The 20,083-nt window shown below is 31.4% G+C and overlaps 1 protein-coding gene across 2 annotated transcripts; it reads right to left on the bottom strand.

The window, feature by feature from the left end:
• Positions 1–674: 674 nt before the first annotated feature.
• LOC143921192 (uncharacterized) lies at positions 675–17,920 on the bottom strand. Of its 2 annotated transcripts, none has more exons than XM_077444381.1 (6): positions 17,785–17,920; positions 16,681–16,806; positions 2,677–2,896; positions 1,678–1,868; positions 1,450–1,586; positions 675–1,210 (listed from the first exon to the last, which is right to left on the bottom strand). In XM_077444381.1, the coding sequence occupies exons 2-6, from the start codon at positions 16,732–16,734 to the stop codon at positions 1,033–1,035; spliced, it is 780 nt and encodes a 259-aa protein (XP_077300507.1). In that variant the 5' UTR covers positions 16,735–16,806; positions 17,785–17,920; the 3' UTR covers positions 675–1,032. The 2 variants fall into 2 exon arrangements, with proteins under 2 accessions (XP_077300507.1, XP_077300508.1); XM_077444382.1 differs by having other exon boundaries at positions 696–1,210; positions 17,317–17,869.
• Positions 17,921–20,083: the final 2,163 nt, after the last annotated feature.

Raw genomic sequence — 20,083 nt, 5'->3', positions numbered from 1 at the left:
CTATACTATTGCGTTAAAGACAATTTTATTTTACTTTTTTCTGCATAAATATTATTAAAAAAAATGCAGATTTTAATTTCATTTTATTTTCTTACTTCAAATTTTATCAATATGTGCATCTCATTTCAGAATTTTTTTTTAAATAAAAAATATACCTAACTACATATGTATATACATATTATACCTATGTATATGTATTATGTACGTATAATGAAACTTCAATACTCGTTAAAAAAAGTTTATTAAAACTTTGTACATACATTATAAATATTTCTACATATTTATTAAATTATTTTAATTTATATAGTTATTTAAATAAATTTATAATAATATTGTATATAGATCATTGTTTTTTAGTAAATTGTTCCCTATATAATTAATTACAATTATATACGTAAGAGGACTCGGTAACTTTAATATTACATATATAATATTAAACATGTTAATTTTAACGGTTGTCTTATACTCGCATTATTATTTTAATACAAAATATATATTTATTGTATATATTGTTGTACGTTTGTATATTGAAAACCAAACAGACATTAAAAATATGAAGTACATTATGATTTTAAATATTTATATACATCTACATATGTACACATAATTTATTGTATATACATTTTTATTAATTTAAAATTTGAGCAACAACTCATTAAAGAAAAAGAAAATTTAGCAAATATTTTTTTTATCTTCATTTAGTAAATGTGTTCATAATTTTACAGAACCGTACGTACATTATATAATACATATTATATGTACAATTAAAATATCATATAGAAAAAGTTAAAATATAATAACGTACACTTACAGGTATTTATTTGTAAACAGATCAAGTAATTTCTTTTTACAGTAATTAATCATCAATTATAAAACATCGCACTTAGTAAATAAAAAAGTTTATTCGTTTAATGACAAGTTTATTCACTAACCCTGATTATTATCTTACATCTCGATACACAATTTAAATTTAAAAAATACTTAATAATTTTTATCTTACAAATGATAATAATAATCGCTTATTCACTTCGATTACGAAGTTTTATAATCAGTCTGATGGTTGGAGGTAATGTTTGTTGATGTCACTATACTTGTCGAATGGCAGGAACTCCTCGTTTCTAAGTCACGTTGCATTGGACAATTATTATTGTTTTCTGGTGGCCGTCCAGCATAACCTCCATCGACACTATTTTCATCTGCATCAACAAACCTTCAAGGAAAATCATTATTTATCAATATATTTTTGTCTATAGTAATACAAAATATATGCATATTTACATATAATATGCCAATTACAATTGTTAATATTACTAACGTTGACTTAGTAATTAGTAATTATCAAACATTCTTGACATTGATGCAAATTCCAGACTACATATGTATGTATATATATAAAAAAAATATAAAATATTTATACTATGTAATATGTACATAAAACATACAACTTACGTATAATGTTTTTCTTCCCCTCTCATATCACAAATGACATTGGTAAGTGCCATGATATAATTTTTTGCTAAAGTTAATGTTTCTATTTTTGATAGTTTTCTTTCCATCTTAACGTGCGGAATGACTTCTCTCAATTGCTGTTATACAAAAATGTTTTAATTATAAGACTATTATAACTAATTATATTTGAACACAGAAAATATACGAATGTATGTATGTATGTCCAACCTCAAATGCATCATTTAAAGAATGCATACGCATGCGTTCGCGCTCGTTGCTCTCTAGCCTCCTCAAGTTTCGCTCCCGTGCTGAAGCTGCACTTCTTTTCCGTCTTCCACCTGATGGCCAAGCTGTTCGTCGTCCCAAGGATCCCCGTGAACTACCATTTGCTCGACCTTCACTTCCAGAACTCTCCTCATCTGCAAAAATAACATTCAATATACATACATATAACCTATGAGTGAAGTAAAAATATATATGAGAAATAATGAGAACCTATAATGCAAATTGTATAAGATATAGTGTGAAAATGAAAAAGTTATAGGCGTTTAAACAATTAAAATCTGCCATGATGAGTGGATGAGGTGGCGGAAAGTCAAACGTCATCATCTTCAAAAATTTCGCAAAATTAGAAGTATTTATTACGATTATTTTTCACCATCGAACTATAAAAATCGATTGAAATTTCCTTCGTTGACCAAACCGTGTAAAATGGCAAAGTTTCAAAACGATCGGAAGACTGTAGGAAATTTAGCTCAATCGTTTGCGAAGTAAAACATAGAAAAGCCTTGTAATAAAACATAGAAAAGCCTTATAATAAAGATTTTCTTTAATATATTTAGTATATTCAGTTTTAGATGTATGTATGTACATATGTAATATAAAATGTGTGTATTTTTACGGTGATCGAATAAAATTGCATATAAAAAAACAGTACGCATAAAAATCCAAACACTGAAAACTACAGTCTGTGTCGAAAAGATCGCTTAGGTCAGCGGCTTGGAAAAATAAGTTCATTTCATTGTTTCATTATGTTATTCGCAGTTCGTCTGCAACGTATATACATACTTTGAAATATAATTTTTATACAAAAATAAAATATTTTTGACTTTAAAAAAAAAAAATTACTTGTTTTTAAAATGCACGTACATTGAGGGTATTTGTACGAATTTTTCCTATTTGGGTTTTTCGTGTGCGATTATATCATGACCATTTTTACAGACTGACCATGTATATGATTTGCAGAAGTTTTCTCCTCTTGATCGTCGTCGTCTACTTCTATATCTTGATCATCATCGTCATCGGGCCAAGTTTGCAAGCGACTTGTGGAGCCTCCGGAGCTAGGAGAGTCAGCGCCAGAGTAGACATTGGCTGAATTGCCATTTTGTCTCCACCATCTTTCACGTTCTCCTATTTCACCAGTACTCCCTTGCATTGGCATTGGTTTCTATAATGAATAAATAAATAAAAATAACAAAAGATTTTATAGATTTTACTAAAGCAATAAAAAAAACTTTATTTATTGTGAATGCGTACATAAATAAAGTAATAAATGTGTATGTAGGATCTTCTATTTTTTTTTAAATACGGGATAAATATTTTAGATTAATTATCCTGGTGACTGGCTACTTATGTCAATTTTAATATCAATAGTAAAATCATACATTTTATACATACATACATATGTACATATATCAAATTAAGAGCATCAAATAGATACACAAGGTCCCCACTGAGGTTATTTTTTTTTACTTTAAATCCAAGTGGCCAACTATTAGAGACCAAGCGTATATAATGATCTTTCCCTTACAATATCCCGACCTGTATTTTATCATTGAGTGAAAGTTCGATCGGAGGGAAAATGAGAGCATGTTTCGAATTATATGACCCGACCCGACATGTAAAGATTATTGGTTTTCCACTTTCCCTATTAATGTAAAAAAAACAGTGCATTTTATTTGCACTTGAACATTTAAAACACTATATACATATAAATTATTTCATATACACTGGCATTAAGGCAACAATGTAAAAAGTGAAAGTATTTAATTGAATTTGTAATAAAAAAAGGATAAATTTGGAATTTTGAAAACAAAATTGAAAGACATAATTTAATTTAATGGTTCCTACTTTTATTGTATCACAATAAAAATTATACAAAAAGGGGAAAAAACAAATTAAACTTCAATAAAATTTTAATACATCTGACTACTTAGTTAGTATCCAACAATCGTTATATAAACGATCACGTACCTATTACGTATTTTCATTTCGTAAAACTTTTCAGAGCGAACGGGATTTTGTCCACAGGTGTTCTCCAAACAGATTAACACTATTCGGTCCACTTATCAAACAAAAGTTATTTCGTATTAAACAAAAACAAAAAAACTGGATCTACCGGATCGTTCGTGACCTACAAACGCAATACTGATGATATGAAAATGAACTAAAAAAATAAAAAAAATTTTTTTTTATTGTAATGCTCTACGCCGTTGAAATGTCAACGGCTCAACCTTTCCAAAAATAATTTGATTATAAATTAACATTGGACTTGATCAAAAAATACTTAATAAAACAGGTTCTAAAAGATACTAAATAAAACGATATAAAATCGTATTATATCCACCATCGTACACATTTAAATAAAAGTTGAGATGCACCTCGTGTGCCACCGTTGTCAATCACTGAACGAATTTAAAATGCAAACTGAAGTAATAAAACGGCAGCGCGAACCGAATTCGATATTTGGTGTGAAGAAATTTTCACTCTGATTTGCGAAAAAGTGCTTTAAAAAATGTTAGGTACATGTACTCATGTATGAACAAATATTTTCGAAAGGTGGTCATGCATGTGTTGAAATTTGCATTGACTATATTTCAAAAGCCACGTGCGTTTGACAGTTCGGTATGACGTATGTGTATAGGTTAACGGGTTTTATTATTCCGTTTACTTTTTCTTTTTTTTGTTTAGCAGCGAATTTTTTGACGATTCATAGCACGCAGAATATCCTTGAATTGTGTCACACGAATGCTAATTGATTCTGTCTTCGAAACAAACTATTCGGAAATAGTTTTATAATTCTAGAAAATTATATTCATTTGAAAATTTTCAAATGTTTCATTTATCAATATTTTGTTTTTGGACAAAAGTCAAAATTTATATGATCTTTCTATCTTAATTATCTACTTAATTAATATCTACATATGATCTTTCAAAGACTTCTTTCAGCCCTTAAGAGGGCTGTACACCCGAAACCTTAATTTCTGTTACCGTTCCTTTCTTCGATATATATATTGAGTGTATGTATATATTGAGTGAATGCGACAATATATATCAATATAAATATTGAGTGAATGCGACAGTTGCGCTTCGGCCAGATAAAACGTATTTTAAATTGACAAAATCGAGGTTTCGTATTCTACTATTTTCTCCTCCAAAACTGGACCATTTTTTAAAAAAATTTCATCATCGATATGAGAAAGATACTTTCTGTGCATCTATCGGCGTATTTTTTTAAAAATCGACCGTTAAATAAGCACGCTGGACTCGTTTCGTGGGTGTAAAAAAGAGGCGATTTTATAGATTTTTGGCAGCTCCTAGCTCCTTTAAAAAATAATTAATCAAAAAAATAAAACGATAGATGCACCCCAATGGTGGATATCCATAGCATATTAAAAATAATTTCTCTAGTGCCATAATTGAGGAAGGGATAAGTATAGTACGTTTGTATGGACAAGGTGCTGCTGTCCAGCCCTCTTAAGAGGTCAGCGTTCTTATTTAACGGTCGATTTTAAAAAAAATACGCGCACAATTGCATAGAAAATATTTTTCTCATACCGATGATGAAATTTTTTTAAAAATTGGTCCAGTTTCGGAGGAGAAAATTGGATAATACAAAACCTCGATTTTGTCGATTTAAAATACGTATTATCTGGTCAAAGCGCAAGTGTCGCATTCACTCTATATATATATATTGATATATATTGTCGCATTCACCCAATATATACATTCACTCAATCAGTGCAGTGGCGTAACTACCGCGCCTGCAGGGGGGACGCCGAGACCTGGGGGGCGCCACGAAGCGCGCCTTTTTCACAGATTTTTTAATTTGTTCCGTAATTTTTTAAAAACTTCTCTTATTTTTCAACCTATTTGTACTATATGTGTATGTACATACATTAAAGTATTTTGAATTTATCCTCATAGTGTAATTGATCTATGCCAATAGGGCTAGAAGACTACCGTCTTTTTCCATCTTTTGAACGTCAGTGCCACTTCAACCTATTAGCTGAGAATTCTCTTATTCTTGTATATATTTTTTCAATGTGTAAACAATAAAACAAAATTATATGACTAAAACCAATAAAATTTATAAATTTTTCGTTTACAGGTGAGAAGTTTTTAAGGAAAATTCACCATCAGTTACATTAAACAGATTGTGCACTGCTTGTTGGTCGTCCAGATTAAACTATTAATGCACTTTGATATATACATAGGTACACATATCGATACGTCAAAAAGTATAAATATTAATTTGGAAAGTTATTTTGCTAATATTAATATATGGGAGAGGGGGGGGGCGCCGTAAAATATTTTGCGGGGGGGCACCGGGAATTCACGCTACGCCACTGCACTCAATATATGTATATGTCGAAGAAAGGAACGGCAACATAATTAAGGTTTCGGGTGTACAGCCCTCTTAATAATTGAAATCGAACTATGTAATTATAAATAAATGTATTTAATTGTTTCGGATTTTGAAAATTACTAATAAGAAACTTATAAGAATCTAGATAGAAATTAAAACTGCATTCATATGAGTTAAAAATCTTGTATTACCATAATAATGCTCGTTCACTACCAATCGAAAGCAGTATACGATCTTGACATTCAAATGGCTAAATCAAACCATACATCTTTTTATTTACATGATATTAATACAACGATTACAATAATTTTCTTGGGAAGAGCACGCACATTTGAAGGGTCGAAAAAATAGTAGAAGGTAATATGATTAAGAGTAAACTACCTCATCCGGTCTACGGATCTTCACCAAATTTATTGTGTAACTTAACCTTAATGTATTACTTACATATATACAATTTCAGTTTATTACACTGATACTCAAAAATAATAACCTTGATACTCAAAAGTCAAAGTAAAAGATAAGAGAAGGTTCCACTTCTGGTCGACTTAAAAATTATAACGTAACGATTAGCATTTCATTGACCAGTACAAAGCTACGGTGTCATAGGATTAACGGTATTCAAATTATCTCCAAAGTACACACAATTTTTAAAAACTATGAAAACGAGATTACTAATCGATTCAGAGTCAGTTAGTAAAATCAGTCAAAATCTCGAGGTTGAATTTTCACATGATCACAAAACTTCATATACATATTCATACTACGTATCAGTGGCGTGCGCTGAAATTCTCTCTCTTTTTGTCGTACAGCCTTACTTAATGTGCACGAACAGGATACAAGAGGAACAGCCTGTTCCTCTTGTATCCTGCTCGTGCACATTAAATAAGGCTGTACGACAAAAAGAGAGAGAATTTCAGCGCACGCCACTGCTACGTATGTACATATATGTATAGGCATATAAAAAAAAACTTCATGTATTGTTACTACGTACATAGATAAAGTAAAAATATGTATGAGAAAGTCAAAAGACTAACCGTTGAACATTTGTATAAAATGTATGCTTAACGCCAATTGACGATATAAAATATATATTGCTATCAGTAAGTAGAGCGCCATAGTAGGCAAAAAAGTACTGACACGGGGTCCTTATAAATTTTTAATTTAGCTTATATCCAAGTGGTCAACCTTCGCATGATCTATGCACAATTGCTGTGTTCCCTAAGGCCTACACTGAATAAATTTCTGTAATGTCTCCCGTATTCTTATATTATCTACTTTTTTTGTATATCTATTGTTTCAAGATTTTTCGATATATTCAAATTTGAAATTGCCCCTGAAAATTAAAAAAAATGCATCATGAAAATCTAAAATAAAAATACCAAAGTTTGAATTGAAGGGTATTCATTCCGCTGGTTCAAATGGATTCTGAAATATAATAATATTCATCGAGCTCTTCACTAAGCGACAAATTTCAGTCCTATTTAGTGTCGCATTCACGAATAGAGGCGTCTACTCTATTGGTCAAATATGTTGCAGTTGGCAACGGCGAGCAATTAGCATTTCGCAAATTTGACAAATTTGGTCCAAAATATCGATGGGAACTTGGTGCAAAATTAGTCGAAGAATGTGACAGTGCTGCTGAGTCGAGAGGGGGAGGGGAGCCGGAACTGGAGTATCGAAAACTGGTCTAAATACCAGCAGCAATGGCGATGGCGGCGACCACTCGCCGGAACGTGACCAACATAAGAAGAAATCGACTTTTTCAGAGCGACTGGCCGCGCCCTGCCGCCATATTTTCAAATTGAAAATTCATATATGTATGAAATGTTTGGCGGGCGCCAGCCCTAGCAACACTTCTGACGACTATAACAATAATAAACTCACTTAATTTACATACGTACTTAGGAGGATGGTAGTAATTTAAAAAAAAAACCTCATATATACATATATTAATTTATTGGGTGACCGTAAAAAAGTCTAAAATGTTCATTTACCATGCATACATATGAAAAACGGTTAGTATATATGTATATCAGTAGCGTGCGGTTAAAATCTCTCTCCCCCCGTCGTACATCCTCACTTAATTTGCGCGAGCAGGATACCACAGGAACAAGAGGAACAGGATTTTCCTCCCGTATCCTGCGCGCGCACATTAAACAAGGCTGTATGACAAAAAAAGAGATAATTTCAGCGCATGCCACTGATATATATTATATATGGGTCTACCTCACGGGCCCGAATGTGAAACGCCCGAAAACGCAAATATCGGAAGGCAAATATCGAAAATCGAAAGATCTTAGTCGAAAGATAAAATAATGGGTGCATGGTAAACGGTACATACTCACTTAATTTGCGCGAGCAGGATAAAACAGGAACAAGAGGAACAGGCTTTTCCTCCCGTATCCTGCGCGCGCACATTAAACAAGGCTGTATGACAAAAAAAAAATTTCACCGCATGCCACTGATATATAATATATTATATTTACATAGTACCATTTAACATGCACCCTTTTTTTTTTGATCTTTCGACTTAAGATTTTTCGATTTTCGATCTTTGCCTTCCGATATTTGCTTTTTCGACCTTTTCACTTTCGGTGTCGTGAGGTAGACCTTAATTTATTATACCTATATATTGCGATTGTGCAATCAATAGCATTTTCCTTCAATGCGTTTTGAAATAAATCGATTAAATAATCCAATGTTTGTCTCGTTGGTTAAGTAAATACGCCCATAAAAAATATGATATAATTTATGTTGAGCTTGCGGTTCGGACCTGACCCGATCGGCATATCGAGAAGGCGAAAGTGGGCCGAAACTGGAAACCAGTTCGCACTGCACTGACCCTTTAAATTTTTAAATTATGAAATTATCGTTCGCATTTCGAATTATGTGCAATATAAATAAAAAAAATGAACATCCTTTTAATTCAAATTCATTCGCCAAACTAAACTGTATAATCTATTAAAACACTAACCCGTTTAAATCTACTTTTAACTAGACTTTTCAATATATTTTTTACAATAAATTTAAATTTCGTTAAATCACATACTCATCTTAACTTGCCGAAAATGTTATATTTGCATTGCAAGTAAATTTATTTAACCCTTTGAATGCTGACCAACGCTGATCGGCGTTTTGCTGACAAGTCCATGGGCCTGCAAAACTCTGATAGGCGTTGTAAATTTTGCATGTACAAAGTAAACAAGAACACTACCTGCTAAGTCTTTAAAGGTAGCATTGAAAAAAATGCATTGAACATGGGTCGTGCAATTCGTGTTTGTTTGGATTAGCCACAATTTTTATAACTGCTTTCTATTGGATTTCTAAATAATTCTAGTTGGAAATGTTGGCAAAATTTTCAGCGCGGTGGGCTTACAACAGAAAAGACGTCAGCACTCAAAGGGTTAACCTTTTGAACCCTAGATCACCACCCTAGATAAATATCGCCGAGGATTTCGAGTTTTCTAAAGGTGTGTTTAGACTCTTTAATATATCTTGCAACAATATAAAATAAACAAAAGAAGTCTTTCTAATTTCTAATAAATAAACAAAAGAAGAAATGTTTCCAAAACTACATACATAGTTCCATCTTCTTCATTGTTGTTAAAATGTAATGCTCACAATCTAAATTGACACGGATTACACGACCCATGTCCAATGCATTTTTTTTTCAATGCTACCTGGAAAGGCTTAGCCGGGTAGTATTCTTGTTTATTGTTTACAAACTCAAAAAAAAAAAGCCGATAGGCGTATTTCAAGCTGATGGGGTTATTGGTAAAACGCTGATCGGCGTTGGTCAGAATTAAAAGAGTAAACCAAATAAGACAAATAGTAAAACATAGTCCGTAATACAACATTTTATTCTCAATTTAACGCGTTTGAGAAATCAGTATTTTACATAAAAAATTTTCATGTTTTAATTCCATATTTATGTAGAGAATATTCATTACAGAATGAAATTAATAATACATAATTAATAAGCATCCGAGACGGTACAGAATATGCTAAGTTACTTCTCGCCATTGTTAAGCTGTAAAAAAATATTGAAACAGCTGAAAATCGAACCAACAATATACCAGTATGCAATAAAAGACTAAAATATTTATTACAAGGTTTGTTTTTAAAAAAAAAATGTTTTATCCATTTAAATACAGTTATTTAATTCGAGCCTTACTTTGTATATTTTCCAAATGATAGCACCGAGACCCGCTCGAACCGGTTAAAAAATATCAACGTCACCGTTGATAGGGTTCGTACACGTTTGTTTCAAAAATGTATCGTAGATTACACAGTTCATTGCGACTTTTATTTGGATAATTGACTGGCGAAACTTTGAGAAACATCGGCGTGTATGCAATAATCTCTCGTCGCCCGAAGGCACTAGCAAATGTTGCAAATGCAATTAATATACTCAACCCGTACAAGCGTTCGGAGCGTAACTACTCTAATTTTCAAGGCTCTCTAGTTGAATAAATGATAAAAAAAATCGAGATAAAAAAATAACTGCATTACATTATTGTGTGCTTGACCTGAAAATTGGTCGCACGAGAATTATATTCTGCCCCATTCATACAAACTGACATAAAGTGGATCTCTAATTTATCAATAGTTTTTCAGTAAGTACTAGCTGAATTATCTGGTGTTGCTAGAGCGATTAAAGTTGTAAAAAAGTTTAAAAATGAAACTTGTATTACTTGAATACGTACTATATATTATTGCAGTAGGTGCATACATATATGCACATACCAAAATTTGCTAAAAGGAACGTATGTATGTATACATATGTATTTTCTCAAAAAAAAGGTCTCTATAACTGTAACGCAATACACATACATACATACAGTTTTTTAAGCAGTTTTAGTCACTAGTACAGTTTCAATGTACATGTATTTGTTTCCTATAAATTAAAAACCTGCCCAATCAAATTAATAAAACATGCCTTCATGTGATAAATGCACTATACATATGTACAGTACTGAATTAATGTTTATATTGTATTTATTTATTTATACAATCCAAAAATGACCATTTTACACAATGAAAACAAAAAATACAATACAAATAAAGTTAGTAATTAAATTTAGAAAAGTATATGTAATACGAAATCACTAAGGGTTTTTACTAGTAATCTGTGTGTCAGGGGTAGTCTGACTTTTCCGAAAATAAAATGTTTTAAAAAACTTGCTCATTTAAAATTCTCAACAAAACTATTACACAATAATAATATGTAATCACTTAATCAGTATTAAAACTGCAAATGCTAATACTTCTCTGAGAGATGCATACATATATTTCTTGTCTTAATATACATACAATGCAATACATTACATATATGAAAGAAAATTTAATTAATTCTTAGTTTTACTCAGATGAATTTGGATTTTATAGTAAAAACATATATAGAGATTGAAATGACAGTGGGCAGGTCATGTAGAAGTAAAATAAGTGTTCAAATAGTACCCAAGAGAATGGTCTAGGTAAGGAAAACTACAACGGAGAGACTGGATGCAATTAGAAAAATGTGTGGAGCGAAATGGATGGGAGTTGCTCAAAACAGAGACAAATGAGAGCGTATTGGAAAGGTCTTCATCCTTCATTAAATCTAAAATCCATAGTGTCATTGTAAATTACATAATATACATATATTGTCCCATACAAAAATAGTAAAATATATACAAAGGGAATCATTAATAACTGAATAACTAATTTTAAGAGAGTTCTTTTGTTTTAAAATAAAATATCAAACATACGATATCTAATCATTAATCCCAACTGTCATAAAGGTGAAAATAATACATAAAGGTTCTATATTTTCACCCATTTTATAGTTGGATTATAGCCCATATTCCATGGTTTGAGCTTATCACACGAATTAGAGCAGCAGTAAAACACTATGAAAACCTTGTTACAATATTATTTCAAATGTTATATATGTATATTCAACCTCCAACGTGATTGGCAAACTATTACATTATGCTTTTCAGCTGAAAACCGAACACAAACAAATCTAATCGCCCAATGTTACGCTCGTTACGATTCACCACGCTTTTATAAGCAGCCGCACAATTCATCAAATTCGAGTTAGTTTGGTAATGGCGTAAGTTTTATTGTACAACGACGAAAGTGCTTACTGCAGTTACGAAACGACACACACAATCGGTATTCGGTTTAAAGTTTAATTATTATTTATCGAGCGAAACAGTTACACAATTTACATATTATCAATTGTTAATTATTAGGAAAAGGCGAAGTGCCTTGTGCGTACGAACGAATGTTCAGCTTGTTTCTGTTCCGTGCAGTAAATATATATGTACATATGTAATTAAATACACAGTTATACAAGTAAATAATATAAATTCAATTGTATACTTTCATTTCGCAGATTTTCCGATTGCTTAATTCGCTTACAACTATTAAACCGAATCACTTTTCATCATTTCAATAAAAATATCTGATTTGTATCAATCAATCTAATCATTTAATGTATGTTGCATGCTTTCGTTAAATTAACAATATAAATTACCTGTATCGATAATATTATATTGGATATCATTCGTTGGCACTGATTGGAAACTGATTATCATCGGTTGGCACTACTGTCGATTGACATGTAAGACTTCAATCAATATTTATTAAATGCAAACTTTAGCCCAAACGCAGCTGTGTACTTTCGCTAGTTCGTCATAAATGTATATTGACAATTGAGTTATCTTCTCACAAAATTGGAAGTGAGAAAAATAATAGATTATTGAAAAATTTACCTGTGCAACGTCGGGTACTAAAAATATTGGGTACATACTGATATTAATACAAGCATTGAGTACTTACTGGTATTGCTCAAACTTTTTAGAAGCAAATTTCATAATCCAAGATTCTTAATAAGAAAGCTGAAATTATCAATATAAAATATATTCTATTTAATTATTTTCCTTAAAATTAATCATAAATATAATTTCAAAACATAATTTTGAAATAAAGTAAAATTGTCATTCTTTTGTTATTTATGAACAAATGATGTATTGATTAAATTATTTTTACGTTTGAAAATTAGTATTACGTATAGACTTCATGATTGCTTAATATATTTTATATACACATGTATAATAGAATCAAATATACAATAATCTTTTTTCATTGTAGGCATGACATTTTAAGTCAGCATGCCATTTAACATCTGTGATAGACAGTATTAAATGTATGTATACAAATTTCAGCAAATGGATGCCGGATATTAAATACTATTTCCTTAGTTTCCAGGTAGCACTATGTATAAAACAATTAATTGTTGATGGAAACTTAACGACTCCATTAGAGATATTGGGAAACTTCGAGGAAATTTCAAAATAGACAACATTCCGCGCATAAACAATCAACAAACAATATTGCATGTCGCACGCGAATGACATTATAAATAAAAACTAAACAAAATGTCGTATTTCCGACCCAATTTTTGACATTGTTTCAATCGGTAATAGGCCAGACAACGCCTGGTAAATTTCACCGGTACCTTCGATTATAGTTGCGAGTGTGTGGATCTAATAGGCTTAATTGCGACTGTCTGTCAGATGTCGTAAACTAATTAATACGTTCGAGTGACAAGATTTATATAGAAAAGGCCTATTATTATGCAAAACCCAACCCGTGTATGTTTAGAGGTGAAAGTCGAGGCAAATCTTCGAATAATGAGCCAGAACTGATGCTGTTTTGTGTCGATAAATTGTATCGAAGAAAAAAGTCTACTACCATGTTTACATTTTACGTTGCTTGACATTTGACGTCTGACACAATATTACATAAGTTTGTAAACTCGAGATTAAATTTGATTGTTAGCTAAATAAACAAAGAAAGCACACATGTATGTAAATCTATTATTGTGTTTTATCTTTTTACTTAAATTTAGCAATGACGTCATAGAAACGGAAAAAACTCAATCACAAACAAATTAATTGTTTTTGTTTTGCGAAAGGCAACCTTTCTCCAAATTAGGCATATATACATATGCATGTACATACATATTCCTACTTATAAAGTATTACGGCGATTGTTATTCATCACTAAATTTTCATGAAATATTGCATTGTTTTACCCATGTGAAAACATTCTCAAAGTCAATGTCAAGATTAAACGCAGACGGCTCGTGGTGTGAGCGAGGTCACCAATTTTTTTTCACGCTGAAGCAATTCTGTAATATATTGTACAAATTTCATCCGGTTTCCTTATTTTGTACAAATTAAATAATCAAAATAAAAAATATAAATAATCAAAGCAAATGACCCTTTTTGAAATCATACATACATATAATATGAATATCGCTATTCTGTGTCTGCGTGTCTGTGTAAGATAACGCTTGCCGTACTATAACAGTAGTTTCGATTTGACATATATATGTAACGTCACAGCTAAAACACTGCCAACAAAATGTTCTAAAAAAACTTCTATAAAAAACTTCTATATATACTGTTTACTACCACCAATGTTTTCTCCAGGCAAGCCTCTGAGAATTTAACACCACCCTCTATTGAAAATTTGTTTGATTAATTAATTAATTAATTTTTCTATTAGAGATCTATTTTGTAGGTAGTTTTTACCATTTTTACTTTATCTATGTACATACGTAGTAACAATAGATGAAGTTTTGTGATCATGCGAAAATTCGAACTCGAGATTTTGACTGATTCGAACTCAGAATCGATCACTAATCACGTTTTCATGATCTAGAAAAAAGTTGTTTTACCCGGCTTCGCTCAGTATTTTTAATATAAACAGCGTAAACATGGCGAATCTAATAGTAAATATTCATTTGTTTTTTTATTAAGTTTATTTGAATCGAAAAAAAAATAATATCCAACCAATCGAATCGTCATAGAAACTGACTTGTTTTCGATTCCCAACCAACAATACTTACAAAGTCTCTTTCGAAATTATATATTAGATTATGTTCTTATTCCAATCAGGAAAAAATGTAGATAATTATAAAACGAGCAAATATGTACGTACAAACACGAAAAAATTTGGAAAGCGTTCGATAGCAAAAACGATTTTTAATTCATTTTTGAAAACATCACGATTCTGCGAAAATGTTATACAACGCGAAAAACTCTTTTCACTATATAAACTAACGCCAAAAACCAGTCGATCGTAACGTGAGCGCGTTATAATAATCTAGCTTTAGTGCAAAATGAATAATACACAATACAATACTAACATATATTGTACATACCTATTACACTTTTACAATATAAAGGCTTGTATATATGTGTGTGTGTGTGTGAGCAAGTATGCGCGAGCGTGATTTTATAATGTCAAATAGCGTCGACATAAAAAAAGTTTTATAATATGTTATTCGAATATATGTGGAGCGCAAAACTAGTTCGCACACACAAATGTCACACGTTTTAGAATATGTAAAATTAAGACCAAAATCGACCATTAATCGCGAGTAAGCGCGAATGACCTTGATATTTTTTCTGTTGTTTAACTCCATTTATTTATCGTTCGTTTTGTTTCAAGGCAACGCAGACGCCTGCCGCCGTGTTGAGAAAGTGAACCGAGTGAAAGTGGTTTGCGGCAGTGAAGGGGTTGATTAGCTAAGCGGGAAGAAAGTAAACGGACGCCATTGTGGATACGTACATAGTGCACACGGATGCCAACATTAGCTTGACCAATCAAAGCGCTCTGCTCTAAATGCACTCGCTCCCATTGGTTCGTTGATTCTTTACTAGATTTTAAGTACACATTAATGAAATACTGCACTGTACTGTTATTAAAAAGAATATTATCAAAATTAGACGTGATTTGGTAAACTGATCTGATCTAGAAACCACGATCTTAAAAATCAGGTGATATTTGAAATGAGATCAAAGGCGCTTCTATTGAAATGAAAATGCTTACTTCAATGGATTGACTTTTAGAAAAAAGAAATATTTGGAGAGAGACGGAATCTGAACGGTAAAAAAGGTTTTCAGTTTCTATATTTTTATGCACTCCTGACTCATTTTCTACTATCTACCAACTTCCACTTTTGACTTCAATTTTCAATTTTTCGATATTCACATCTCAAGTAGCCAACACTTTTTCTATACGACTTTTGTTGGTAATGTCATATGAAAATAACTATATTTTTCTGTATAAAATAAAATGATTCAGGTCGTTAAATTGCTTTTACTTTAATTTAATTTTAATATTTCCATAAGTACCCAAATATTCGACCACTTTTTCTCTTATGTTCAATGCAAATTTACATATTTAGAAGTGTTTCACAACTTTCTAAGCAATAATATATATAGTTTAATCGATATTTGTACCATTTTTATACGGATCACAGTCTAAGATATTTTTTATTCATATGTATACCACTTATGAAAAACAACGCTATTCTAGAAATATTATACCACAATTTTTTCCGAGATAAGACGATTGAACAATAAGTGAAAAACAAGTCTTGATCTTAAGACTTACACGCGTACGCAAATACATATAATATTTTGTATTACATTACATAATTTACTGAATTGATTTTGTAACATAACGATAAAGTTTGTACAAATGCATGTAAAAGTAAGTCATTCGAATCAAACGGTTACCTTTCCTTCGCCGATCGAACCGATCGGAGACAGATCTTCAATAGCAGCTCTCATGAGGCACCATTTCCATCATCAGCTCTTCGAATCGAAGCCAACTTTCCCACCAGTATAGCAAACGGAGTCAAACTGGTGAATACGAAAAGTTAAAACAAATTGTATCAAATCACAATCGTTTTGCATTAGTTATGCATTATGCGCGACATACACGATCACGCTTAATGAAAATTAGCATAAAAAATGAATACAAATAAAATATGGTCGTCCAGGTAATATTATGCATATCGTGTGTCCAAATTTGACATCAAATTCGAATATAAACAATAATATCTACTTAAAATTCTTATAAAAATTCGGTATTTAAAAATTAAGATAACATCTTAGAAACAAAACAATCATCAATGACAAAGCTTGAAGCAATTCTCTTTTATCCGAAATAGATATCTCAACGCGTCACACCAATTTGTGAACTAAATTAATCAAAAAAGAAATTCATTTAATGATAAAAAAGACAAAACGCATTATTTCAATTCGATAATAATGGCGTTTAAAAAATCGGAACAACTACTAAGTTATATTCTTAAATAGAGTTAAATTAAAAATAATTAGAAACTTTTATCGATAATTGTTGCCGTCTACACATACTCACTAATTTACAATTAGAGCTCGACGCGAAATCATTTGACATTTTTATTATTATAAACAATTGCGTGTACATTCATGATAATGCGTAATCTTTAAATTGTCTCCGGATAGTATCGTTATTTTTACGGTTGCTCGATTTTAAATATAATTTACGATAGAATATTTCTAGAAAAAACAGCCAATTCGAAATACACACTTTTAATTGTGATAATAGTCCACGACAACACTACAACTTGCTTGACAAGTTATTTGTTCAATAGTTTTGAATAGAAAGCTTTACGATATCCGTAAAATTATTCGAATTCGATGAACGCATGAAATGCAACCTCTCTCTGAAGGACTTTCACTGGCCGCCAGCGATTTGATTGCTAATGTAAATTAATTCTAAATCGAATTATGCAACTATTTCGGGAGTATTTGTCAGAGCTGATGGACGAATTGGAAGGCTGTAAGGATCTGTACCGAGTTTTATGTTGACACGTAGCACTTGGACGGTTTTGTGTAAGTATTGAAGGTGTGCGACGTGCACAAGAGCCACGCGGTCACTGGCAACTGAGACGAACGATAGACCTCTCGCCCCACCACAAACTCGAAATGTAATGTAGACATTCAGGTGCATTGGTGGTGATAAATAGTCTTGGGATAAATCTACCACATCCTCAAACTGCGATATGTGATTGCGTGTTCAAAGAAAACAAAAAAACATAAGGATCAGATTACTCAAAGCAGACTGATAGATAGAAAGTCTTATAAACAGTAGTCACTACTATTGGAAACAAATGCTGTAATATTATTATTAAAGCTACATAATTCAAATTACTAACTAATAGGATTTAAAAATAAACAAAACAATGGAAAATATAATATATTTATATTCTTATAGATGTAAAACGTCGGTTAACTATTCTAAGAAGTTTTGTACTTTAGATACTTGTTTTTTTTTTTTAGATCTGTACTTATTCTACATTTGGAGTTTTATTGTTTGCTACTGGATTGTAAATAAAAAGAAATACCAATCTCTATGTTTTAGTGTTAAATCTAAAATACATTCTAAAATTTACATCGTAACTTGTTCTTAACTACTGATGGAAAATTGTAAAAAATGATCATTAACATAAGTCAGTGGTACACAATCTGTGGCTCGCAGGCAACTTGCGGCTCGGTATAAAGTTTATTGCGACCCATCACTAAAATGGGTCTACCTCACGAGCCGGAATGTGAAATTACCGAAAACGCAAATATCGGAAGGCAAAGATCGAAAATCGAAAGATCTTAAGTCGAAAGATCAAAAAAAGGGTGCATGGTAAACGGTACATACTCACTTAATTTGCGCGAGCAGGATACAACAGGAAAAAGAGGAACATGCTTTTCCTCCAGTATTCTGCGCGCGTACATTAATACGGAGAGAAAAGCCTGTTCCTCTTGTTCCCGTTGTATCCTGCTCGCGCAGGATATTTGCGTTTTCGGTTTTTCACATTCCGGCCCGTCACGGAGACCGCACAAAAATAGATATTGTTAAAATTACTTAAAAACTTTGTCAAGTTTAGAACGAATTCGTATATTTTTTATCAGCAGCTCCAAATGAGTCAATTATGTAGATATATGTGACCAATTATAATAGGCTAGCTTATAATAATGATTTTAATTTCTACCACATAAAAGGGAATTAAAAAAAGTTAAAGCAATATTTTGAAAATAAGGAAAAAAAATTGTCGTTAGAATACTTTCATATGATATATGTATGATTCGTAGAAAATATAAATTTTAAAGTAATCAATGATAACATTTAAAACAATAAAGAAAATTGAAATGTACAATGTTCTAACTGGATTCCTATGGGGAAATCTATAAATTAAATGAATTTTCTTATCCAATAAATGAACTCTATCAATGTTTTAAAATGCATATAGATAACATTAACTTCAGTTTCACATATCAATAATATGGCATGCATAGCGCTCGTTGAGAAGCTATTGATGTTTGGTATATTCCTAAAAAATGATATATAATTCAATTAAAATTAGGTTTCGGTACTTATTGGGTGTATGGGTGCAACTGGGCATCAAGTATATACACTTATACTAACACAAATAAGTACACGAAAGTTAAATTAATCGCCTCTAGGTGTCGTAAAGTGACAATATGCAACCAATGATTGACGTTACATCGAACGATATGTCTACTGAATTCAGGGGACTCTTTCTTTGGCAAAAACGATTACATCAAGTTATTTAGGAAAACCAGGATTGGTTTTCACAGCGATTGCATTTTTAACGTTCATTGCCATTTTGATGAATAGACTTATTTTACTTAAATATTTTGAATTGTTTAAAATATGGAGTTTGCAATTTCACAATTATAGAAAATTATTTACTCCAATCAAATTATTTTATCAATTCATGTGTTCAATTAGTTGATACTGAATGCTTGTATATAACCAATTTAAAAGTTTTCTCAACATTTAAATTCAATTTATTTAATTGACAACCATAGAAGTATAATGCATAGAATGGTCATTTTTAACAAAAGTATCGTCTAAAAGCGAGAGACGGAAAGTCAGAAGAGAGACAAGAGAGAGAGAGACGAAGTTTAGCAAACAATGAACAAACTCTGCCGCGCAGAGTTTTTGTAGCAGCATTTTTGGAGGCTGAGAGCGATTCTATGCATTCTACTTCTATGTTGACAACAGAAGAACAGAACCATTACAACCACCGTCAAAGTTCGTCTCGTGATGTCTCGTTTTTTCTGTCTGCCTTTATGG

The sequence above is a fragment of the Arctopsyche grandis genome, chromosome 13, assembly GCF_051622035.1.
Source record: "Arctopsyche grandis isolate Sample6627 chromosome 13, ASM5162203v2, whole genome shotgun sequence".
In the NCBI taxonomy this organism is placed as follows: Eukaryota; Metazoa; Arthropoda; class Insecta; order Trichoptera; family Hydropsychidae; genus Arctopsyche; species Arctopsyche grandis.
Note: the sequence above shows the minus strand (reverse complement) of the source record. Positions and strands in the feature narration are given on the sequence as shown.